Source organism: Nycticebus coucang, chromosome 12 (assembly GCF_027406575.1).
Source record: "Nycticebus coucang isolate mNycCou1 chromosome 12, mNycCou1.pri, whole genome shotgun sequence".
In the NCBI taxonomy this organism is placed as follows: domain Eukaryota; kingdom Metazoa; phylum Chordata; class Mammalia; order Primates; family Lorisidae; genus Nycticebus; species Nycticebus coucang.
The window spans coordinates 66979438-67005389 of NC_069791.1; the positions used below are offsets into that span (position 1 = coordinate 66979438).

The 25952-nt window shown below is 39.4% G+C and overlaps 1 protein-coding gene and 1 non-coding gene across 6 annotated transcripts in view; one reads left to right on the top strand and one right to left on the bottom strand.

The window, feature by feature from the left end:
• The window catches only part of RNF216 (ring finger protein 216), a 210443-nt gene that overhangs the window by 155710 nt on the left and 28781 nt on the right, over positions 1-25952 (bottom strand). For 3 of the 5 annotated variants that reach the window (XM_053556823.1, XM_053556824.1, XM_053556825.1), the window contains 3 exons: positions 15279-16136; positions 14268-14344; positions 77-179 (listed from right to left, as the gene is read on the bottom strand). In XM_053556823.1, the coding sequence (XP_053412798.1) occupies positions 77-179; positions 14268-14344; positions 15279-16136 (1038 nt within the window). The remainder of the gene's footprint in view (positions 1-76; positions 180-14267; positions 14345-15278; positions 16137-25952) is intronic. The other 2 variants (XM_053556827.1, XM_053556826.1) reach the window with 1 other exon arrangement.
• Positions 400-506, top strand: LOC128562831 (U6 spliceosomal RNA). The gene has a single exon (XR_008373531.1). It is a non-coding gene; the product is annotated as a U6 spliceosomal RNA (small nuclear RNA).

The window sequence follows — 25952 nt, forward strand, 5'->3', positions numbered from 1 at the left end:
CATTCTTCCCATTGAAATGATCCTAAAAGGACAGAATTTCCAAGTGGAAACTGAAAAACGAGAGCACAATACTTGCCTTCGTCTCATCTTGACTGGCCAACAGGCTACTACTGGGATTTATAATAATTCTATCTTCTCTTTTTGGGTAATCTGGATTTTCCAGAAGAAAATTACAAAGTCTGCAAAAACAAACAATGTTATGTTCATATTGTTTCCAAATCCCACACCCGCCCACCTACTGCTTCAAATGTAATGTTTGAAAAATAAAGTTCTTAGTCACACATTATAATTGGCCTATCAAGGAATTAAGATGTTTGCAGCCAGAAAAACTAAACAAATAAATAAATAAAAATTCCACTCAATTTCTAATTTTGTAAAAGATAAAAAGTTTAAAAAGCTGTGCTCGCTTCGGCAGCACATATACTAAAATTGGAACGATACAGAGAAGATTAGCATGGCCCCTGCGCAAGGATGACACGCAAATTCGTGAAGCGTTCCATATTTAAAAAAAAAAAAAGTTTAAAAAGCTATGAACAGATGAAGGCAAAATCTTCTGGTTTTTCTCTACTAGTTGGGTAATGATGTAATAAATTCACTGAATTATTGGTTAAACTATATGAAACTGAAGAATTTGTAAAAAAAGTAGCTATTGTTTGTCAAGAAAACCATGAACAAATAAGTGGAAAAGTGTGTCTATTCACATTTACAATTAAAAATATCCTGCGGAGACTTAATAAATGAAATAATACTTTTCCAAATTCTGTAATAACATAAATCTCTATGGTAATATAAATCTTTACCAGTCATTTGAGTAATGCTCAGTTTGTTTTTTTTTGAGACAGAGTATCACTCTGTCACCCTGGGTAGAGTGCTATGGTGTCATCACAGCTGACATTATCCTCAAATTCTTGGGCTCAAGCAATCCTTTTGCCTCAGCCTCCCAAGTAGCTGGAACTTCAAGGCACTTGCCACTGTGCCTATGTAATTTTTTAATTTTTAGTAGAGACAGGGTTTCATTCTTGCTGAGGCTGGTCTCAGATTCCCAAGCTCAAGCAATCCTTCTGCCTCTGCCTTCCAGAGATGCTCAGTTTTATTTACCTAATTACAAAACTGATGAACTGACCATGCGTTTGTATGAACAGACTCCTACCCAACCCATTAGCCTTGTCTTATTATTATAAAATATTTCAAAAGTAAGGATACAGTAAGGAGGTAACACACACTAATGAATTACCACTCAGAAGGCTTTTTACCCTGTAACATAATCAAATCAGATTAACAATCTTGAGATGATTGCATAGTATCAAGGACAGTATGGTTGGGGCATAGCTCTTACCACATTTAGTAGCAAGAAAGCTTCTTTGCTCAGATTACACGGGCTTCCCCTCTTCTTACCCCTACTTCTTTCCCTTGCTTCTATATTCTTAGGACAACTCCACCTCTTCCTAGGTGCTTCACCCATAATTCTCACTCATCTTCCTTATCCTTAGTTCTCTCTTGCCCAATGTCAACAGTGTGGCCTATAATAATACTAATAGTAAGACAGCTCCAGCAGGAAGAGAACAGAGAAGGCACCCAGCTCCAGCTCCTTTTCTTATCCAAATGCCAGCGTTTAGGGACTAGAAAATGGAAGAGCCCAATTATTCTGCAAGCCCCTGGATCCTTAAGTATGGCCCTGTCGCAAACTCCTCTCCCTCATCCTGAAATCTCAAATCTTTTTCTTCACCTTCACTTCTAGGAGTTCCATATAGTTCTCATCTCCAAGGTCCCTTCTTCCTTATAACCACAGCCTGCCCAATCTAGGGAACATAGGGCCAGAGGCCCAAAAAGGAAAAAAAACAAGCAAAGCCCTTTTTCTTTACTACAGTGTAACAACAGAAGAGACAAGAATTCTAAGCACATTTTCCTTTAACATCATTGTTATCGTTGGTGATTCTTTATCCTAGAATTTATTGGTGTGCACTGTACGTTGGGCAGACTTTGAAAGCTGACCTGAGATTCTACCACCAATAAAGATCCTGTTTGCTGGGAAAAGCCTGGAATTTCAAATAAGTCCTTGTATGTACCTACTGTGGCATAGCTACAAAACAGAAATGGAGTAGTACCTGTATTTATCCTTTAAAATTGTCTATTTTTATATATTTTCTCAGGTATATGATATAGAAGTATACCTCTATATAAAAGTAAGAATAGTAGGTATAATTTCTTGAGAAAACACATATTTTAGAGGTTCTTCTCTTCCCAATTCATTTTATGTTTTCAAGAGTATTAAGAACTTTCCATACTGAGATGCTCTAAGATGTGGAGTGCTGTAGAGCAGGAATCAGAAACTCTCTCTGAACTGTCAAAATTCATTTCTAGTTAATACCTTATCTACTTGGGTACCAACAGAACATTCCTGGAGGGTAAGTGACATAGATAATGAAGGACAGGCTTCTCTTCTCAAAAACAAGTTGTAGCCCCTGCACTAATATTTACATCCTGGGGCGAAGCAAATGGGGAAGCTTGTTGAATCCAAATCCGCCCACCTCTTTCTATCATTTCTGGATCTGACCTGACTGTGCTAACCACCTAGAGAAAGCACCCTGCTAAATAAATAAGCCAGGCTTATATTCTACTCTTGGTCCTTAGTTGTTGCTGCCTTCATTCAACTGAAGTTGTACCACTTGGGCCTGAAGAGTCTTAGCTAACCAGCCAAAGAGTAGATTACTGACTGTATGAGGTTCTGTGGTGAAATAGGTTCTTCCTGCCTAAAATGGTCAAATGGTTTCATCTAAAGGGCATTTAAAGATGCACATTAAAGTGACTGAAAGTCAACCCCAAAATTGCAGCCTGTTCAACTTAGCTTTGGGCCTCATTTCGGGTCTACATTGACAATATTTTAGCTTAATTATGAAAATAACACTGTCCCAGGAGCCCCAGGACTTACAGAAAGGAAAGCAGCAGGAAAAAAAGACTCTGGTTTGAAAAGACTTATCACAGTTACCATATGTTCCCTTGTCTTTTGCATTTCACAAGAATTTTTTGTGTTTAAGGAACAATGTTTGCTTCTGAATGACACAAAAAGCACAGAGGATGAGTAGGTCCCTAAAAGTAAGGACAGATATGAGACTCAGGAAGTAGAACAGAACTGTAACAGAACCTATCAATTTGATCACATTTTACTGATGTTTTACAGACAACTAATCTTGAAGATATTTTTAAAAATCCAATGTTTATTTGTAGAAGAAGGAAATATTACACTATATTGAATTTCTATGAAGCTACTTTATTATAAATTGTTAACAAATACTGAAACACGGTATTTGCTATTTAAACTGCTATTCTCTAAATGTGCAAAGTTTATTCTTTTCTCTATCATTTATATTTTCTGAAATGAACAAACATAACCAGGAAAATACTAACAAAAAAAAAAAAGAAGAAAAGTAATTCAATGAGAAAATAATATAAACAACTCACACAGGAAGAAAATACAATTAGTAAACAAGTATATGAAAAACATTGCCAGGCGTGGTGGCTCACGCCTGTAATCCTAGCATTCTGGGAGGCTGAGGCAGGTAGATTGCCTAAGCTCACAGGTTCCAGATCAGCCTGAACAAGAGTGAGAAACTGTCTCTAAAAATAGAGCCTGAACAAGAGTGGGATACTGTCTGTAAAAATAGCTGGGCGCCTGTAGTCCCAGCTATACTTGGGAGGCTGAGGGAAGAGAATCGCTTGAGCCCAAGAGTTTGAGGTTGCTGAGAGCTATGACACCACAGCACTCTAATGATGGTGACAAAGTAAGACTCTGTCTCAAAAAAAAAAAAAAGAGAAAAGAAAATACAGCCAATTACCAAAGAAATGCAACTTCAAATATTAGATTACTTTATGCCCAATTATCAACAAAAATATAACATCTTTACTCAATATTGTTTAAGAACAAAGCAATTTACACACATCTCCAATTGTAGCATTAACTGGTACAAATCTACCAAAAGGCTATGTTTTAAGAACCATGAATTTGTTCACAAAAGCTGACCTCAAATTTTAACTATTAGGATTTCATCATGAAATGAATAAAAGAAAAAGTGCTATATGTAGAGTAATCTTCAGCAGAACTTAATGAAACTATGAACTAATAAAATACTCAACAAAGAAGCAAATTCAATGGAATGGTTATTAAATGTAATCACTGTCAATACCGTGAAGAAATAAAAATCATTTTTTACTTAATGTCATTGCACAAACAAGGTACTCAAAAGTTGTATTTAACCTCTAAAAAATCATGGTTTCATTCCAGAAGAACTAAAGGGGTATATAAAAATAAGTTGCTTTTTAATTGAGTGAAGTCTAGGATATACATTTCATTGTAAAAACGTAGTTATCTCTGTTCAGTTGTTTTGTGAGCCTAAAACTACTTTAAAAATAGGTTAGGCCAGGGTGCAATGGCTCATGCCAGAATCTTAGCACTTTGAGAGACCAAAGTGGGTGAATTGCTTGAGGGCAGGAATCTAAGAGATCAGCCTGGGCAATAGTGAAACCCTTTACAAAAAGTAAAAAAAATTATCCAGGTGTGTTGCTTGTAGTCCTTGCTACTAGGAGGAATGATCACTTAAGTCCAGGAATTTGAGGTTGAAAGTGAATTATAATGCATTACGCTCTAGCCTGTGTAACAGAGTAAGACCCTGACTAAATAAATAAAATGAAAAATAAAGTTCAGTAAGTTTTAAAAATGTAATTATTATGTCATTAGACACCCACCCCACAATATTTTAAAAGCGTTAAGATAGTACTTTCACTTCTAGTAATGGCAAGCTAATTCTCTCCAAAAAGACGAGAAACAAGATCAAAAAACTCAAACAAACAAAAAGCCGCCAACAGAATAAAAAAATTCTGCTGGAAGACAGTAAATAGTAGCCAACAAGATGGTGGAAGCCAGATCCTGGGACAGGGTGGAGGCTCAGGAGACATGCGTGCTAATGTCCACAGCTGTGTTATCTGCCATAGCCACAAAGGAGAACCAACACAAATGCCTACTGAAGTAAAGGGGAGCCAGGCACAGTGATGTAGGCTTTTAGTTCCAGCTACTCTTGGGCTGAGATGGGAGGCTCAATTGACTCCGGAAGTTTTAATTGAGTGGAAGTCTAGGATATACAGGCTGAAAGTGTGTATGATTACGCCAGCCACTTCACTCCAGATTGGACAACAAAGTAAGATCCTATCTCTTAAAAAAAAGGTAGAGGGGAAATAGTATTTTGAAATGAAGGAAATACTATCTAGCACATGAAAACACATGAACTGTTGGTTATACATAACGCGACCGAACCTCATGAACATAATGCTGAGTGAAAGATTTCACACACAAAAGACTACAGATTATATAAAACCTTTATACAGAGTTCAAAGATGGTAGCAATGCTCTATTTCTTGAAAATTTCTGGGTTGTGGTTGTATTTTTTGCTTTATGATAAATTATTGATCTGTGAATGTTTATATTTTTCTGTATGTATATAATAGTCTATAATAACCAGCTTTAAAACCATATACAGTAAGGAATATGGAGATAGGTTTGAGAAGAGAAAATAACTGGCATGTAAAATAACAAAATTGCTTCCTTTTCCAGTAGTATGAAAGATTAAGTACCCAGGCAAAATCTCCTTTTAAAAAATAAAAAATGCTGAATAAGTTTTGGGTGATCCAAAGACAGGAATCTAAAGTAATCTTAGACTGACACTGCCCCTGGGCACCTGACAAAGGCAAAAACAAATCCTCTCTGAAGAAACCAATTATATTAAAACCTCAAGAGGGCAAAGACAAGATGGCTGACTGAAGCCAGCTTTCCACAGAGGCTCCCGTCCAGAAGGAGAGTTAAAGGACAGAAATTTAGCAAATAACCTGGCAGATTAGAGCTGCGCCGAGAGAAGGTTTAAGAATGCACATCAACCCTGCTGAGGCGAGCTGCAACCCCAAGGATACAAACACAAGGTACAAAATCCATCACCAAGCGGACAGGAGTCCCCCCCCAACCCCCATGAGAACGGCCTGGAGTACCCCATAAACAAATAAGCAGAGTTCAAAAGTCCTCCCATTATACTCCACGGGAGAGACCCTCTAAAAACTCGACCTACTTCCCCTACTAAGGCGCCATGGTGCTTTCCTACCAGGCATAAAACTGTGTAAAACTGTATATATTCTCTACCTGCAATTCTGAGCTCCCAGCACTACCCTCCACTCTCACTCTGAGGTCAGGAGGCCTGTCCCCCAGGAGTCCAGATTCTTGGGTGATTTCTCGAGGGGTGTGAACAGAACCTGGGCTGCTGCTGGCTGGTACTGATTTTGCGGCATGGGAGTGGACGGTCAGCTGAGAGGGAACCACGCAGGAACGGCGGTGCCCCGGGGCGCAGAGCAGCAGCCATTTTTGGCAACAATAGGGCTCACCCCTGGATATTCTGGAGTCACACCCCCGTCTCTCTGGGCGGGGAGGAGGAGGGGGTGTGAGGAGGAGGCTGGGCATCTTCTCAGGTGGCAACCATTGGCTGAACAGATCTGGGACTGAAACGCAAGCCCTGTGAATAAAAGGTTTGCCTGAGGTGGTACCGGCCTGGGTACTGGACTAGAAAATGCACATGCAGTGCTGCAGACTCCCAGGGCGGGGCAGACCAAGAGGACTGCTTTACTGAGCCTAAGACGCAACTGGCCCTCAGGGGATAGTCAGCCTAGACAAAGGAGGGCAGGAGGCTAGAACTGACAGCTAATCGTGTTGCAAATACAAAACTGCAGGAGCAAAGACAGGGCCTGAGGTGCAGGTTCTGTGAACTCAAAACAGCTTCTCTTCTGCAGGGTAATTTAGCCAGGACAGAAACAAATTCGGCAAAGTTGTTCTGTTCTGTCAGTAACATCAATCAGGGGCGGGGTTGGAACTGAGTGAATACCCCCAGCCTCCATCAAGCCCTGCCTCCCCCTGCTGGATAGTGTGGCAGAGAGCAGTGGCCTGGCTGAGGAGACATAGATTTCCTTGTGATTCAGGCAGGTGCAAACCCCTGGAGTATCTGCCCATTGGAGGCAACTGGGTCACAGCCCTGTGGGGTTATCAGTGACTGGGTGTGACAGAGGTGCAAGGTGGGGAAGGAGACATCAATCTTCCCAGACTAATCTATTTGCTGGGTGGGTCCACCTGACCTCACGGAGCACCAGAGCAAGTCATACTTGAGTGGTCAGCAGACCCCTGCGATCTAGTTGCCAAAGACCTTTAAAACTCTTCCACCTGAGACAGGTGCTGAGACAACTGATTTGGACCTTTTGAACTGAGCCAATCACCCGAGGACTATCCAAGTGGTGCCATGGGTGTGCGGTTGTAGGAAGGTTTGATTTTCCTTTTCCAATTATTGCCTGTGGGGGGGGGGTGACTTAATAGCTGGTATTTCCCCACAGCTGAGACTTCAACCCAGAGTAACTGTTTCACTAGGTCAGACAGAGACCAGCTGAAAACAAGACAGAGCCACTTAGCCCCACCACATCAAACAGGTCCCCAGTTTTTCAGGCTGTAGCACTGTACGGGTCCTCGGCAAAGCTCCAGCGCAAAAAGTCAAACAGTGTAAAATAATCATGGGGCAGAATCAGCAGAAAAACTCTGGTAACATGAATAACCAGAGTAGATCAACACCCCCCCCCCCCCCCAAGGAAAGATATGGCAGATGTAACTGAAGATCCCATTCATAACCAGATGGCTGAGATGTCAGAAATCGAATTCAGAATTTGGAACACAAACAAGACTAGTAGAATGGAGGAAAATTTGGAATTAGAAATTCGAGGAGCAATTCAAAAGTTGGAATTAGAAATTTGAGGAGAGGGGCAGCGCCTATGGCTCAGAGGAGTAGGGCACTGGCCCCATATGCCGGAGGTGGCGGGTTCAAACCCAGCCCTGGCCAAAAACTGCAAAAAAAAAAGAAATTTGAGGAGAGGGCCAAAAACTGCAAAAAAAAAAAAAAAAGAAATTTGTGGCTCAGTGAGTAGGGTGCCAACTCCATATACCGAGGGTGGTGGGTTCAAGCCCAGCCCCGGACAAACTGCAACAAAAAATAGCCGGGCGTTGTGGTGGGCACCTGTGGTCCCAGCTACTGGGGAGGCTGAGGCAAGAGAATCACCTATGCCCAGAAGCTGGAGATTGCTGTGAGCTGTGATGGCATAGCACTCTACCAAGGGCAATAAAGTGAGACTCTGCCTCTACAAAAAAAAAAAAAGAAAAAAAGAAAAGAAATTCGAGGAGAAATTCAAAAGTTGTCTCAAAAATTCAACGAATTTAAAGACAAAATCACCAAAGATTTTGACACATTGAAGCAAGAATTTGCAGTCCTCAAAGATATGAAAAATACAGTAGAATCCCTCAGTAACAGAGTGGAACAAGCAGAAGAAAGGATTTCTGTCATTGAAGACAAAGCCTTTGAACGCTCCCAAACTATCAAAGAGGAAGAGAAATGGAGAGCAAAAACGGATCATTCTCTCAGACTTGTCTATATTGTCCATTAATGTGAACGGCTTAAACTGTCATCTAAAGAGGCACAGGTTGGCTGACTGAATACAAAAACTCAGGCCAGATATTTGCTGCATACAAGAATCACATCTTATCTTAAAAGATAAATATAGACTCAGGGTGAAAGGATGGTAGTCCATATTTCAGGCAAATGGTAATCAAAAAAAAAGCAGGTGTTGCAATTCTATTTGCAGATACAATAGGCTTTAAACCAACAAAAGTAAGGAAGGATAAGAATGGTCACTTCATATTTGTTAAGGGCAATACTCTATATGATGAGATTTCAATTATTAATATTTATGCACCCAACCAGAATGCACCTCAATTTATAAGAGAAACTCTAACAGACATGAGCAACTTGATTTCCTCCAGCTCCATAATAGTCGGAGATTTCAGCACTCCTTTGGCAGTGTTGGATCGATCCTCCAACAAGAAACTGAGCAAAGAAATTTTAGATTTAAACCTAATCATCCAACATTTGTTTTAGCAGACATCTACAGAACATTACATCCCAACAAAACTAAATATACATACTTCTCATCAGCCCACGGAACATACTCCAAAATCGATCACATCTTAGGTCACAAGTCTAATCTCAGTAAATTTAAAGGAATAGAAATTATTCCTTGCATCTTCTCGGACCACCATGGAATAAAAGTTGAACTCAGTAACAACAGGAATCTGCATACTCATACAAAAACATGGAAGCTAAATAACCTTATGCTGAATAATAGCTGGGTCATAGATGAGATTAAGAAGGAAATTGCCAAATTTTTTAAACAAAACAACAATGAAGACATGAATTATCAGAACCTCTGGGATACTGCAAAGGCAGTCCTAAGAGGGAAATTTATAGCACTGCAAGCCTTCCTCAAGAGAACGGAAAGAGAGGAAGTTAACAACTTAATGGGACACCTCAAGCAACTGGAAAAGGAAGAACATTCCAACCCCAAACCCAGTAGAAGAAAAGAAATAACCAAAATTAGAGCAGAATTAAATGAAATTGAAAACAAAAGAATTATACAACAGATAAATCCAAAAGTTGGTTCTTTTAAAAGATCAATAAAATAGATAAACCTTTGGCTAACCTAACCAGGAAAAAAAGAGTAAAATCTCTAATCTCATCAATCAGAAATGACAAAGATAAAATAACAACAGACTCCTCAGAAATTCAAAAAATCCTTAATGAATATTACAAGAAACTTTATTCTCAGTAATATGAAAATCTGAAAGAAATTGACCAATATTTGGAAGCACGTCACCTTCCAAGACTTAGCCAGAACCAAGTGGAAATATTGAACAGGCCAATATCAAGTTCTGAAATAGCATCAACCATACAAAATCTCCCTAAAAGGAAAAGCCCAGGACCAGATGGCTTCATGTCAAGCATTCTCCCAAACCTTTAAAGAGGAACTAGTACCTATATTACTCAACCTGTTCCAAAATGTAGAAAAGGAAGGAATAAAATGTAGAAAAGGAAGGAATACTACCCAACACATTCTATGAAGCAAACATCACCGTAATCCCCAAACCAGGAAAAGACCCAACAAGAAAATTATAGACCAATATCACTAATGAATATACATGCAAAAATATTCAGCAAGATCCTAACAAAAAGAATCCAGCAACACATCAAACAAATTATACATCATGACCAAGTCGGTTTTATCCCAGAGTCTCGAGGCTGCTTCAGTATATGTAAATCGATAAATATAATTCAGTACATAAACAATTTAAAAAACAAAGACCATATGATTCTCTCAATTGATGCAGAAAAAGCTTTTGATAACATCCAGCTTCACTTCATGATCAGAACACTTAAGAAAATTGGTATAAAAGAGACATTTCTTAAACTGATAGAGGCCATCTACAGCAAACCCACAACCAATATCGTATTGAATGGAGTTAAATTGAAATCATTTCCACTCAGATCAGGAACCACACAAGGTTGCCAATTGTCTCCACTGCTCTTTAACATTGTAATGAAAGTTTTAGCCACTGCAATTAGGGAAGAAAAGGCAATCAAGGGTATCCATATAGGGTCAGAAGAGATCAAACTTTTGCTCTTCACAGATGATATGATTGTATATCTGGAAAACACCAGGGATTTTACTACAAAACTCTTAGAAGTGATCAAGGAATACAGCATCTCAGGTCACAAAATCAACATTCATAAATCGGTAGCCTTTATATATACCAAAAATAGTCAAGCTGAAAAAACAGTTAAGGACTCTATTCCATTCACAGTAGTGCCAAAGAAGATGAAATATTTGGGAATTTATCTAACAAAGGACGTGAAAGATCTCTATAAAGAGAACTATGAAACTCTAAGAAAAGAAATAGCTGAAAATGTTAAGAAATGGAAAAACATTCCATGTTTATGGCTGGGAAGAATCAACATTGTTAAAATGTCCATACTACCCAAAGAAATATACAATTTTAACGCAATCCCTATTAAAGCTCCACTGTCATACTTTAAAGATCTTGAAAAAAACAATACTTGGTTTTATATGGAATCAGAAAAAAACTTCGAATAGCCAAGACATTACTCGGAAATAAAAACATAAAAACAAAGCAGGAGGAATCACGCTACCGGACCTCAGACTATACTGTAAATCGATAGTGATCAAAACAGTATGGCAGTGGCACAAAAACAGAGAGGTAGATTGTATGGAACAGAATAGAGAACCAAGAGACGAACCCAGCTACTTACCGTTATTTGATCTTTGACAAGCCAATTAAAAACATTCAGTGGGGAAAAGATTCCCTATTTAACAAATGGTGCTGGGTGAACTGGCTGGCAACCTGTAGAAGACTGAAACTGGACCCACACCTTTCACCCTTAACTAAGATAGACTCTCACTGGATTACAGATTTAAACTTCAGACATGAAACTATAAAAATACTAGAAGAGGGTGGTGCCTATGGCTCACAGAGTAGGGTGCCGGCCCCATATACCAAGGGTGGCGAGTTCCAACCCAGCCCTGGCCAAACTGCAACAAAAAAATACAAAAATAAACTTAATTAAAAAAAAAAACTAACTTAAAAAAAAAATAGTAGAAGAGAGTGCAGGGAAAACACTTGAGGAAATCGGTCTGGGCCAATATTTTATGAGGAGAACCCCCTGGGCAATTGAAGCAGCTTCAAAAATACACTACTGGGACCTGATCAAACTAAAAAGCTTCTGCACAGCCAAGAACATAGTAAGCAAGCAGACAGCCCTCAGAATGGGAGAAGATATTTGCAGGTTATATCTCCGACAAAGGTTTAATAACCAGAATCCACAGAGAACTCAAACGTGTAAGTAAGAAAAGAACAAGTGATCCCATCGCAGGCTGGGCAAGGGACTTGAAGAGAAACTTCTGTAAAGAAGACAGGCGCATGGCCTACAGACATATGAAAAAATGCTCACCATCCTTAATCATAAGAGAAATGCAAATCAAAACTACCTTGAGATATCTAACTCCAGTAAGATTAGCCTGTATCACAAAATCCCAAGACAGAGATGTTGGCATGGATGTGGAGAAAAGGGAACACACTTCTACACTGCTGGTAGGAATGCAAATTAATACATTCCTTTTGGAAAGATGCTTGGAGAACACTTAGAGATCTAAAAATAGATCTGCCATTTAATCCTATAATTCCTCTACTAGGTATATACCCAGAAGACCAAAAATCACATTATAACAAAGATACTTGTACCAGAATGTTTATTGTAGCCCAATTCATAATTGCTAAGTCATGGAAAAAGCCCAAGTGCCCATCGAACCACGAATGGATTAATAAATGGTGGTATATGTATACCATGGAATATTATGCAGCCTTAAAGAAAGATGGAGACTTTTAACTCTTTTCATGTTTCATATGGATGGAGCTGGAACATATTCTTCTTAGTAAAGTATCTCAAGTATGGAAGAAAAAGTATCCAATGAAGGGCAGTGCCTGTGGCTCAAAGGAGTAAGGCGCCAGCCCCATATGCCGGAGGTGGCAGGTTCAAACCCAGCCCCGGCCAAAACTGCAAAAAAAAAAAAAAAGAAAAAGTATCCAATGTACTCAGCCCTAATATGGAACTAATTTATGGCTTTCATATGAAAGCTATAACCCAGTTATAACCTAAGAATATGGAGAAGGGATAGAAGGAGGGGAGGGAGGGGGGAGGAAGGGCAGAGGGAGGGTGATTGGTGGGATTACACCTACGGTGCATCTTACAAGGGTACATGTGAAACTTAGTAAATGTAGAATACAAATGTCTTAACACAATCAATAAGAAAATGCCGGGCGGCGCCTGTGGCTCAGCTGGTAGGGCGCCGGCCCCATATACCGAGGGTGACGGGTTCAAGCCCGGCCCCAGCCAAACTGCAAGAACAAAAAATAGCCGGGCGTTGTGGTGGGCGCCTGTAGTCCCAGCTACTTGGGAGGCTGAGGCAAGAGAATCGCTTAAACCCAGGAGTTGGAGGTTGCTGTGAGCTGTGTGAGGCCACGGCACTCTACCGAGGGCCATAAAGTCAGACTCTGTCTCTACAAAAAAAAAAAAAAAAAAGAAAATGCCAGGAAGAGTATGTTAACCAGTGTGATGAAAATATCTCAAATGGTCTATAAAACCAGTGTATGGTGCCCCATGATCACATTAATGTACACAGCTATGATTTAATGGAAAAAAAAAAGACCTCAAGACACAAGCTTTGTTTTTTTTTTTTGGCTAAAAATATGAAATTTTAATTTTAAGCTTATCTGAATTATATGTTTATATTAGGATATAAAATGAAAGAAATTATCCCTAATATCCACTAGGGTTATACCCACCCATTACCATTTCATACTTTTTAGGCTAAGACATGAGCTTGGAGTTGAATTTATAAAATATGGCCAGGCACAGTGGCTCATGCCTGTAGTGCTAGTACTTTGGGAGAGGCGAAGGAGGGAAGATTGCTTGAGGCCAGGAGTTCAAGACCAGCTTGGGAAAAATAAAAAGTTTCCACAAAAATTAAAAAAATTAGCTGGATATAGTGGGGCTATTCCTAGCCTCTTAGGATGCTGACAGGCACAGGATCATTTGAGCTCCGGAGATCAAGGGTGCAGTGAGCTATGATCATGCCACTGTGTTCCAGTATGACTATCAGAAGAGCAAGACTTTATCTTCAAAAAGCAAAACAAAATAAAAACCAAATTTACAATATGTATAAGAAAACATGGCACCATAGCAGCCAGCAGAAATTACAGAGTAAGATTCCCAAGAACTTTAAACATTAGAATGATCACTCAAAGAAGCTATGTTTATTACATTTAAATAAATAAAAGGATTAAAAATCCAAAGAGTAAAATGCTAGAAAAATGACCAAGAGAATTAAAAACTAAAATATAGTAACTAAGTGAAGAACATGGTAGATGGCTTAAAAGTAGATTGCACCCTCCTGAAAAGAGAATTTGTGAGCTAGAAGACAACTCTGAAGAAAATCATTTGGGATATACCTCAAGAGACAAAGAGGTATGATCAAGAGACCCAGAGGACACGGGAGGAGACATGTCAGGGGCTGGCAGAGGAGAGAATGGGAGTTGCTTTTTAATGGGGACAGAGTTTCAGTTTGGCAAGATAAAAAAGTTCTGGCACATAGAGGGTAGTGATGGTTGCACAATACACAATAATGTGAATTTACTTAATACCACTAAATTGTACCCTTAAAAATAATCAAAATGACAACTTTTATGTTATATATATTTTTCCACCCCCAAAAGAGAAAAAGGCATGTGGTATACTTACACATTCAAATCATAATAATTCTTCAAATGTATTATTTCTTCAATATACCCATTTGCTACATCTGGAAATCTTGCTTCCTACAAAGGATTAAGTACATTATTTATATTTCATTACTACAATGGCTTCAAATGGCAACGAAAACCAGATGGCAAAAAGTATATAAAATGACTAAAGACTAGAAAAGGGCTATAAAGCAGGTTTGTGGGTGGTTTAAAATTCAATACTACATTCCCAGATTCATATCACTAAATGGAAGATGAAATCCAAGGTGAAATCATCTGGTCTTCTGCTCCCATTTTATAGATACATACTTCATTCTTTCAACAAATACTGAACATCTCAGCCCAAGGAAAGGGAGTCCAAACTCAAACAAGGTAAAACAGCAGCACAAAACCTAGTGAGCCAGATGAAAACACCTGGGTGAAATAGGGTTAATGAACTTACTCAAAGGCAAACACTAAGTCTGCATTATTCTCTCTACCCAACAGAGCTTTGTATGATTTTTTTTTTTTTTTTTTGTGGTTTCCAAAGAGGCAGCTCTTAACCCCACATAATTGCTGAGGTTAAAATGTGACTGATGTCACTGGAAACTGTGTTTTTAATTTAACTGTAAGACATTTAAATGTAAACAGCCACATGGAGCTACTGACTACCATTTTAGACAGCACAAGTCTAGGTAAACTTACTGTATTGGTTTCTAATTTAGAGTAAACGCAAGGCCTTTGAAAAAATGGTAGAGACTCCAGATATGACAGCACCATGATATGCAGCTACAATCTCAGAGGGCTTCCTGGAGGGTCAAGTATAGATTAAGGAACTGCTGATTCCATTTCCAGGTCTTCAAAGTTTCTCTTCTATATTCTATACATCGAGATACACACACACACACACACACACACATATATATTCTACAAAAATGAAATGAAATTCACAAACTATTCTTTTGCAATGAAAAAAAAAACTCAGTATACTTAGATTCTACAATTAGTTACTTGATAAAATAAAACTTACTGTTTCCTTCACTAACAGTGCAACGAGCTCTTGATCTACCTCTGCAGCTTTTTGCCCCCAAATGTTTTCCAAGTTGGGCTCCTGAGATTCTTGCATTGGAAAGGCTGGACCTGGCTCTTCATCATCTATTGCTAATTGTTGGTCTTCAAACTCTCCCAGAGGATGGGCAGGCTGAGGGGAAGAGGAGCCAGGAATCCCATCCTGCTGGGGTTCTGGTCTTGGAAAAACTGGCCTTGGAAAAGCTGGCCCTGGAAGATCATGCTGAAACAACAAGGGAACCAGTTCTGCTTCAGGCTGCCGCTCCTGAGGAACAACCTGGTTTGTTATCTCACGGGGCTGTTGGTTTAGAGACTGGAAGTAAGGATGGTCTAACCAGCAGTCTTCTTCAATGGTCTGATCATCTACTATAGCAGGTGACTCTTCAGGATTTGATAAAAGTTCTGTCTCTGAGTCTTCAGATGACGGGTTTTGAGTTTCCAAAGGATCACTTTCTGGGAAAAGGAGGCTACTTTCTTCCAAGATTATGACTTTCTGCTCTGATCTGGGTTTGACCATGTCATTTGCTGCTTGGTTATGACTTGGTCCAGGTTTGGGTTCTCTTTTTGTTTGGTCACTTGGCTTAGTGAATTCAGAGACTCCAGGAGATCCAAGATCCAGAAATTCACCATAGTCATCCTCAGAATCATCCTGTGCCCCAGAATTAAATAATGGGTTGTTACACACTGAAAAATAGCTGCTCTTATCAGATTCAAATGCTGCTCTAGACTTTTTAGGCCTTTCTTCTCCCAATCTTTTCACATCTTGCCACTTGGCAGCTGGTTTGATGAGATTGGGCCGTGATGTCTGAGGTTTATTTGTCTAAGAAAAAACGAAATTTTAATAATAACAATTCAACTTCTTTCCTATGCTCATTCCTCCTTATTGAGTTTCTGAGATAGGAGAGGAAAGAAACAAAGTAACACCCTCCCCCTTAACAATACCTATTCTTCACATTTAACACTGAAATCTGATCACATTACACAGTATCTGTAAGAATCAAAGTAGCCATTCATTGACTGAAGCTTGAGACATAGTTTGAATTATAATTTAACCTGAGACCAAACAAAAACAATTGCATAGAAGGAAAATAATAAAAGAATGATAACACAGCAGAGGAACAAGAAATGCTCAATAAACGTAAGAAAAGAATGTAAAAGCTCATTTATTATCAGCAAAATGGAAATTAAAACAAAATACATTTTTCCCCTTGTAAGACTGGGAAACTTACCTTTTTGGGGGGGAGACAGATTGTTACTCTATTGCCTGGGCTGTATACAGTGCCATGGCCTTAGCCTAGTTCACATGTACCTGGGCTATAGCCACATGCCCCCAGGACCACCCAATTTTTCTATTTTTAGTAGAGACAGAGATCTTGTTTTACTTAGGCTAGTCTCAAACTCCTGACCTCAAGCAATCTTCCCACCTCAACTGGGATTGTAGGTGCGAGCCACCGTACCTGGCCAAGACTGGAAAATTTAGAAATTGGATAGTATCAAGCATTGGTGAGAAAGTGTGAAAACTTTTATAGTACGATCAACTACCAGTGAATTTAGAAGAATAATTTTGCATTATTTATTAAAGCAAAAAACATATATACTTATGTCATTATCATTTTTTCATACCTATTCTACAAACCCTTATGTATCTAAAAAGGGCATATGCAAGGATATTCATTATCACATTGCTTGTAGCATAAAAAGAAAAAACTAGAGACATTTATAAGTTTGTCCTTAAGAGAATGGTTATCTATTAATTGTTCTACAAAATACAAATTTCCCTAACCAAAAAGAGGTAGCTCAGTGTGTACTGAAATGGAAAACTCACCAAGAAATGCCATTAAATAAAGAAAAGCAAGTTGAAGAATAATACATATGCAGAATGATTCTATTTATCAAAAAATTAATAAGATACAAAGTAATTTCTAGAAGCATATATAAGTATACATGACTATATGCAAATTCAAAGAAAAGATCTGGAAAAGTATATGTCACACTGATAAAAACAGTCCCTTTGGGAAATCCCTTGTTAAGAAAGGGGCTGGTGAATCTCAAGTTTTTGGGTGAGTCCCTGAAGGGCTAACTCACTGAAATACAGGCTAGTTGAAATTGTGTTAGACCTCCCAAGAACTGAACCCCAGTGTGGATGGTTCAACTTCTTGAATTTGAGATGGTAGTATCTTGCTCTTCTTGAAGAAACTAATGTAGGTCCTCTATAGAGAAGTGTAACATCATTTAGGATCTCAAAATTTTCAGATAGAGATTCACTTCATTTGAAAATAACTAGATACACAAGAATTTGGTGTGACAATAGAAAAGCAAAAACAAGAGAACAAACAGAGATAAACCTACAAAAGTTTTAGACAGTGAAATCATTAGACATGAACTCTAAAATAACAATTAGCATGTTCAGGGCCATAAAAGACTAAGTAGAGAATTTCAATAGAGAAGAATCACATACAAATTCCAGAATGGAAAAATACAATAACTAAAATTAGGAATTGATGGATAAATATATAGCATTTAGAGAAATTAATGAATTGAAAGCCAGACCAATGGATAAAAGCCAGAAAAAGACATAGACAAAAATGAAAATTATGTAATAGAATACACAAAGAATGCAATGAAAAGGTCTTAACAACTATGTAACTGGAGCTTTAAGAGAAAAAAAGAAGAAATATTTGAAGGCAAAATATAAATATTTCAGTTATAAAGATCTTAATAGAATGAATTAAAAAATCTTGAACAATATAAACCTAGGTATAACATCATAAAACAGCAGAAACAGATACAAAGAGAAATTCTTAGCAGCAGCAGCACACACAGCCTTCAAAAGAACAAAAAAATTGGCTTTTCAGCAGAAAAACAGAATTCAGTGAACATTTAAATAGTATCTTCTTAGTGTAAAAGTACCTGCCACACAAATTTTATACTCAATGAAAGCACCTATCAGCATACCTGCAAAAAAGGAAATTCTATAAGATGGTCTTTAGACAGAGGAAAACTGACTTCAGTTCTAAGGCTAGATATCAAGAAAGAGATTAAGAGCAACAAAAATGACAAATATCTGAGTCAGATGACAAATACTGACTTCATAAAACAAAACATACTGTGGGTTTAAAAAATGTATACACACTGGATGCTTGTAGTCCTAGCTACATAGGAGGCTTCAGGCAGGAGTACAGCTTGAGCCCAGGAGCTTGAGTCCAGCCCAGGCAACAGAGTGAGATCCCCATCTCTAAATAAATAAATAAATAAATAAATAAAATTTAAAAAGTACATAGAATTAAGATATATACCAAAAAACAGTACTTAAGTTCGGAGGGGTATACATAGACTGGAAGTATTTTAAGGTCTTTTCTACTAAAAAGGAAGAGTTTAAAGTAGTGATTTATATATTCATGTTCTCTAATTTATATTCGCGCTCTATATTCTTGCTTTAGTAAGGAAACCCGAACTAGCCTTTAAAACAAATTATATAGATTAGACCTGACACCAGATGTAATAAATGACATAAAAAAATAAATAAATTGGGATTGGATTAAAGATGGCGGCCGAGTAACAGCTTCCCTGCAACTGGGCACGGTGAGTCTGTGGAGATAAAACTCCAGACATCTCTGGCTGGTGGGATCTGCCTATAATCATCCCTTTGAGGATACAGGGAGTCAGCAAGGGACTTCTGGACCCCAAGAGGAGGACAAAAACAGTGGGAAACTAGCAAGTGGTTGCGTGTGTTCGATTGACCAAATCACGCCGGCAACTGTAAGTACAAGCAGCAGTGAGACTGCAAACCGGAAAGGCCTTACCTGTGAACTGTTTTGGTGTTTTTGCACTTGGCACTCAGTTGAACTGCCTTGGGGAGAGCTTGAGCAGAAGTGCGGAGAACTTTGGGCATTGTCTGGGGCCCCAGACAGAGCCACTGAGCTGGGCTGCAGGGAGCCATGTGTGAGAGAATTGCCCCAGCAAGCTCCGCCCTCAGGGTCCCAGAGCAAGGATCGGGCGGGACCTAGTAACCTAGCGACTGAGCAGCCTAAAGGCGGGGACTGAGCTGCCTTACAGCCTTAACCCTTAGGGGCAGAGTGAGACGGTTTTGACACTCTGGAGGCTTGGGTTGTTGCCCTGGGTAGAGTGCCGTGGTGTCACAGCTCATAGCAACCTCAAATTCCTGGGCTTGGCGCTGCCCGGACCTCCATAAGATCTGTGCCGCAACCCCGCACCAACTGGGCCTCTGCATGCCCTGACCAGGAACTGCGGAGCCATGCAACCCTACGTCCTCCCTCCTGTGTCCAGCCTCCACACTGGCCTACTCGTCTGGCCAGGGATACTGGTAGCCGCGTGCCCTCTGGAGCCCTCCCTGCCTCTACGCAGAGCCCTTCTCCTGGCCAGAGACTGAAGCCTTGGGCTCTCTGTGCTAAAGTCACTGGGTGCCAGGCACTCCAAGAACCATGTGCACTACCTCCCGCCCTGTTGCTCCATCTGGGTGTGTCACATGCCAGAGCTGCTTCCACAACCAGAACTCCCTAGCTGCAGCAGCCCCAGAGGAACTACACAGGGTCACTCCCTACAAAGATCAAGCAATAATAGAGTGATCCCACTGGGATCTAATCTTGGAGAGACACCTCCCCAACTCTGAGAACAGCCAGAGGCAACAGTGAAAAACAATCATGAGGCGAAATCAACAGAAAATCTCTGGCAATATGAATAATCAGAGCAGATCAACTCCCCCAAGGATCAACGGGGCAGACACAGCACAAGATCCCATGCACAAACAAATAGCTGAGATGTCAAAAATCGAATTCAGAATCTGGATAGCAAATAAGATTGAATTAGAACTCCAAGCAGTAACCCAAAAGATATCTTAAGAATTCAACAAATTCGGGCGGTGCCCGTGGCTCAAGGAGTAGGGCGTTGGCCCTATATACCGGGAGTGGCAGGTTCAAGCCTGGCCCTGCCCAAAACTGCAAAAAAAAAAAAAAGGAATTCAACAAATTAAAAGACCAAATGACCAAAGATTTTGACACATTGAGACAAGAAGTTGCAGCCCTCAAAGATCTGAGAAACACAGTAGAATCACTCAACAACAGAATGGAGCAAGCAGAAGAAAGGACTTCTGACACTGAAAACAAAGTTTTTGAACGCTCCCAAACTCTCAAAGAGGATGAGAAATGGAGGGCAAAAACAGATCACTCTTTCAGAGAGCTCTGGGATAATTCGAAGAAGACCAATATTCATCTTATAGGGATTCCTGAAAGTGCGAAGTAGCTTCAAAAGGCACAGGGTCTCTTCTCCATGCGATTATGAAGGAGACCTTTCCAGACATGCCAAGAGATTCTGAAATTCAGATAGCAGACAGTTTCAGAACACCAGCACGACTCAACTCCCATAAGACATCCCCCAGACACATAATCAATTTCACTAAAGTTAATATGAAGGAGAAAATTCTGAAAGCCGCCAGATGAAAGAAAACCATTACCTACAAGGGGAAGAATATTAGAATAACTGCAGATCTCTCTGCTGAAACCTTTCAAGCTAGAAGAGGATGGTCATTGACTTTTAATCTCCTAAAACAAAATAACTTTCAACCCAGGATCCTATACCCAGCTAAACTGAGTTTCATTTATGATGGAGAAATTAAATACTTCAATGACATTCACATGTTGAAGAAATTTGCCATAAGTAAACCAGCTCTCCAGGATATCCTCAGACCTATCCTCCACAAAGACCAGCGTAATCCTCCACCACAAAAGTAAACTCACCCAGAAAATTTTGATCAAATTCCAACTTCCACAGTCGCAAAAGGATTAAAAATGTCCACTGGACTCTCAAAAGGCTTATCAATATTCTCAATTAATGTGAATGGTTTAAACTATCCTCTAAAGAGGCACAGGTTGGCTGACTGGATACAAAAACTCAAGCGAGATATCTGCTGCATGCAAGAATCGCATCTTACCTTAAAAGACAAATATAGACTCAAGGTGAAGGGATGGTCATCTATATTCCAGGCAAATGGAAAGCAGAAAAAAAGCAGGCGTTGCAATCCTGTTCGCAATAGCTTTAAACCAACCAAGATAATTAAGGATAAGGATGGACACTTCATATTTGTTAAAGGTAATACTCAATATGATGAGATCTCAATTATTAATATTTATGCACCCAACCACAACGCACCTCAATTTATAAGAGAAACTCTAACAGACATGAGCAGCTCGATTTCCTCCACTTCCATAGTTGGAGATTTTAACACACCTTTAGCAGTGCTGGATAGATCCTCCAAAAAGAAGTTAAGGAGGCAGCGCTTGTGGCTCAGTGAGTAGGGCGCCAGCCCCATATGCCGAGGGTGGCGGGTTCAAACCCAGCCCCGGCCAAACTGCAACCAAAAAATAGCCGGGCGTTGTGGCGGGCGCCTGTAGTCCCAGCTGCTCGGGAGGCTGAGGCAAGAGAATCGCGTAAGCCCAAGAGTTAAGAGGTTGCTGTGAGCCGTGTGATGCCACGGCACTCTACCCGAGGGCGGTACAGTGAGACTCTGTCTCTATGAAAAAAAAAAAAGAAGTTAAGGAAAGAAATTTTAGATTTAAACTCAACCATTCAACATCTGGACTTAACAGACATCTACAGAACATTTCATACCAACAAAACTGAATATACATTCTTCTCATCAGCCCATAGAACATACTCTAAAATTGACCACATCCTAGGCCACAAATCTAACCTCAGCGAATTTAAAAAAATAGAAATTATTCCTTGCATCTTCTCAGACCATCATGGAATAAAAATTGAACTAAATAACAACAGGGACCTTTATACCCACACAAGAACATGGAAGCTAAACAACCTATGCTGAAGGACAGATAGGTTATAGACGAGATTAAGAAGGAAATCACCAAATTTTTGGAACAAAACAACAATCAAGACACGAATTACCAGAACCTCTGGGATACTGCAAAGGCAGTACTAAGAGAAAAATTTATAGCACTGCAAGCCTTCCTCAAGAAAATGGAAAGAGAGGAAGTTAACTTAATGGGACATCTCAAGCAACTGGAGAAAGAAGAACACTCCAACCCCAAACACAGCAGAAGAAAATAAATAACCAAAATCAGAGCGGAACTAAATGAAATTGAAAACAAAAGAATTATACAACAGATCAATAAATCCAAAAGTTGGTTTTTTGAAAAGATCAATAAAACAGATAAACCTTTGGCCAACCTAACCAGGAAAAAAAGAATAAATCTCTAATTTCATCAATCAGAAATGGTAAAGATGAAATAACAACAGACCTCTCAGAAATTCAAAAAATCCTTAACGAATACCACAAGAAACTCTACTCTCAGAAATATGAAAATCTGAAAGAAATCCACCAATACCTGGAAGTATGCCACCTACCAAGACTTAGCCAGAACGAAGTGGAAATGTTGAACAGGCCTATAACAAGTTCTGAAATAGCATAAACTACACAAAATCTCCCTAAAAAGAAAAGCCCAGGACCAGATGGCTTTACACCAGAATTCTACCAAACCTTTAAAGAAGAACTAGTACCTATACTACTAAACCTCTTCCAAAATATAGAAAAAGAAGGAATATTACCCAACACATTCTACGAAGCAAACATCACCTTGATCCCCAAACCAGGGAAAGACCCAACAAGAAAAGAAAATTATAGACCAATATCACTAATGAATATAGATGCTAAAATACTCAATAAGATCCTAACAAACAGAATCCAACAACACATCAAAAAAATTATACACCATGACCAAGTGGGATTTATCCCAGGGTCTCAAGGCTGGTTCAATATACGTAAATCTATAAATGTAATTCAACACATAAACAAATTAAAAAATAAGGACCATATGATGCTTTCAATTGATGCAGAAAAAGCTTTTGATAATATCCAGCATCCCTTCATGATCAGAACAATTAAGAAAACTGGTATAGAAGGGACATTTCTTTAACTAATAGAGGCCATCTACAGCAAACCCACAGCCAATATCGTATTGAATGGAGTTAAATTGAAATCATTTCCACTTAGATCAGGAACCAGGCAAGGTTGGCCATTGTCTCCACTGCTCTTTAACATTGTAATGGAAGTTTTAGCCATTGCAATTAGGGAAGAAAAGGCGATCAAGGGTATCCACAAGAGTCGGAAGAGATCAAACTTTCACTCTTCGCAGATGATATGATTGTATATCTGGAAAACACCAGGGATTCTACTACAAAACTTTTAGAAGTGATAAAGGAATACAGCAATGTCTCAGGCTACAAAATCAACACCCATAAATCTGTAGCCTTTATATATACCAACAATAACCAAGCTGAAAAAACAGTCAAGGACTCTATTCCTTTCACAGTAGTGCCAAAGAAGATGAAATATTTGGGAGTATACCTGACAAAGGATGTGAAAGATCTCTACAAAGAGTACTATGAAACCTTAAGAAAAGAAATAGTTGAAGATGTTAACAGACGGAAAAACATACCATGCTCATGGCTGGGAAGAATCAACATTGTTAAAATGTCCATACTACCCAAAGAAATATATAATTTTAATGCAATTCCTATTAAAGCTCCATTGTCATATTTTAAAGATCTTGAAAAAACAATACTTCGTTTTATATGGAATTGGAAAAAACCTCGAATAGCCAAAACATTACTCAGCAATAAAAACAAAGCAGGAGGAATCACGCTACCAGACCTGAGACTGTACTATAAATCAATAGTGATCAAAACAGCATGGTACTGGCACAAAAGCAGAGAAGTAGATGTCTGGAACAGAATAGAGAACCAAGAGATGAATCCAGCTACTTACCGTTATTTGATTTTTGACAAGCCAATTAAAAACATTCAGTGGGGAAAAGATTCCCTATTTAACAAATGGTGCTGAGTAAACTGGCTGGCAAACTTAGAAGATTGAAACTGGACCCACGCCTTTCATCATTAACTAAGATAGACTCTCACTGGATAAAAGATTTAAACTTAAGACATGAAACTATAAAAATACTTGAAGAAAGTGCAGGGAAAACTCTTGAAGGAATGGGCCTGGGTAAATATTTTATGAGGAGGACTCCCCAGGCAATTGAAGCAGTATCAAAAATACACTACTGGGACCTGATCAAACTAAAAAGCTTCTACACAGCCAAGAACATAGTAAGTAAAGCAAGCAGACAGCCCTCAGAATGGGAGAAAATATTTGCAGGTTATACCTCCAATAAAGGTCTAATAACCAGAATCCACAGAGAACGCAAACATGTTAGCAAGAACACGTGATCCCATCTCAGGGTGGGAAAGGGACTTGAAGAGAAACTTCTCCAAAGAAGACAGACGCACAATCTACAAACACATGAAAAAAAGCTCATCATCCTTAATCATCAGAGAAATGCAAATCAAAACTACTTTGAGATATCATCTAACCCCAGTAAGAGTAGCCCACATAACAAAATCCCAAAATCAGAGATGTTGGTGTGGCTGTGGAGAAAAGGGCACACTTCTTCACTGCTGGTGGGAATGCACACTAATACATTCCTTCTGGAAGGATGTTTGGAGAATACTTAGAGACCTAAAAATAGAACTGCCATTCAATCCTATAATTCCTTTACTAGGTTTATACCCAGAAGACCAAAAGTCACAATATAACAAAGACATCTGTACCAGAATGTTTATTGCAGCCCAATTCATAATTGCTAAGTCATGGAAGAAGCCCAAGTGTCCATCGACCCATGAATGGACTAGCAAATTGTGGTACATGTATACCATGGAATATTATGCAGCCTTAAAGAAAGATGGAGACTTTACCTCTTTCATGTTTATATGAATGGAGCTGGAACATATTCTTCTTACCAAAGTATCTCAGGAGTGGAAGAAAAAGTATCCAATGTACTCAGCTCTACTATGAAGCTAAATTATAGCTTTCACATGAAGGCTATAACCCAACTATAGCACAAGACTATGGGAAAGGGCCAAGGAAGGGGAAGGGAGAGGGGAGATTTTGGTGGAGGGAGGGTAATGGGTGCGGCCACATCTACGGTGCATCTTAGAATGGCTACAGGTGAAACTTACTAAATGCAGAATACAAATGCCTACATACAGTAACTAAGAAAATGCCATGAAGGCTACGTTGAACAGTTTGATGAGAATATTTTAGATTGTATATGAAACCAGCACATTGTACCCCTTGATTGCACTAATGTACACAGCTATGATTTAACAATAAAAATAAATAAATTAAAAAAAAAATTGGGGCTCGGCACCTGTGGCTTGGTGAGTAGGGCACCAGCCATGTACACTGAAGGTGGCGGGTTTGAGCTCAGCCTAGGCCTGCTAAACAGTGACAACTGCAACAAAAAAAACCCAAAAAACTAAAAACAGGGTGGCGCCTGTGGCTCAGTCGGTAGGGCACCCGCCCCATATACCGAGGGTGGCGGGTTCAAGCCCGGCCCCGGCCAAACTGCAACCAAAAAAAATAGCCGGGCGTTGTGGCGGGCGCCTGTAGTCCCAGCTACTCGGGAGGCTGAGGCAAGAGAATCGCTTAAGCCCAGGAGTTGGAGGTTGCTGTGAGCTGTGTGAGGCCACGGCACTCTACCGAGGGCCATAAAGTGAAACTCTGTCTCTACAAAAAAAAAAAAAAAAACGGTCGGGCACTGTGGTGGGC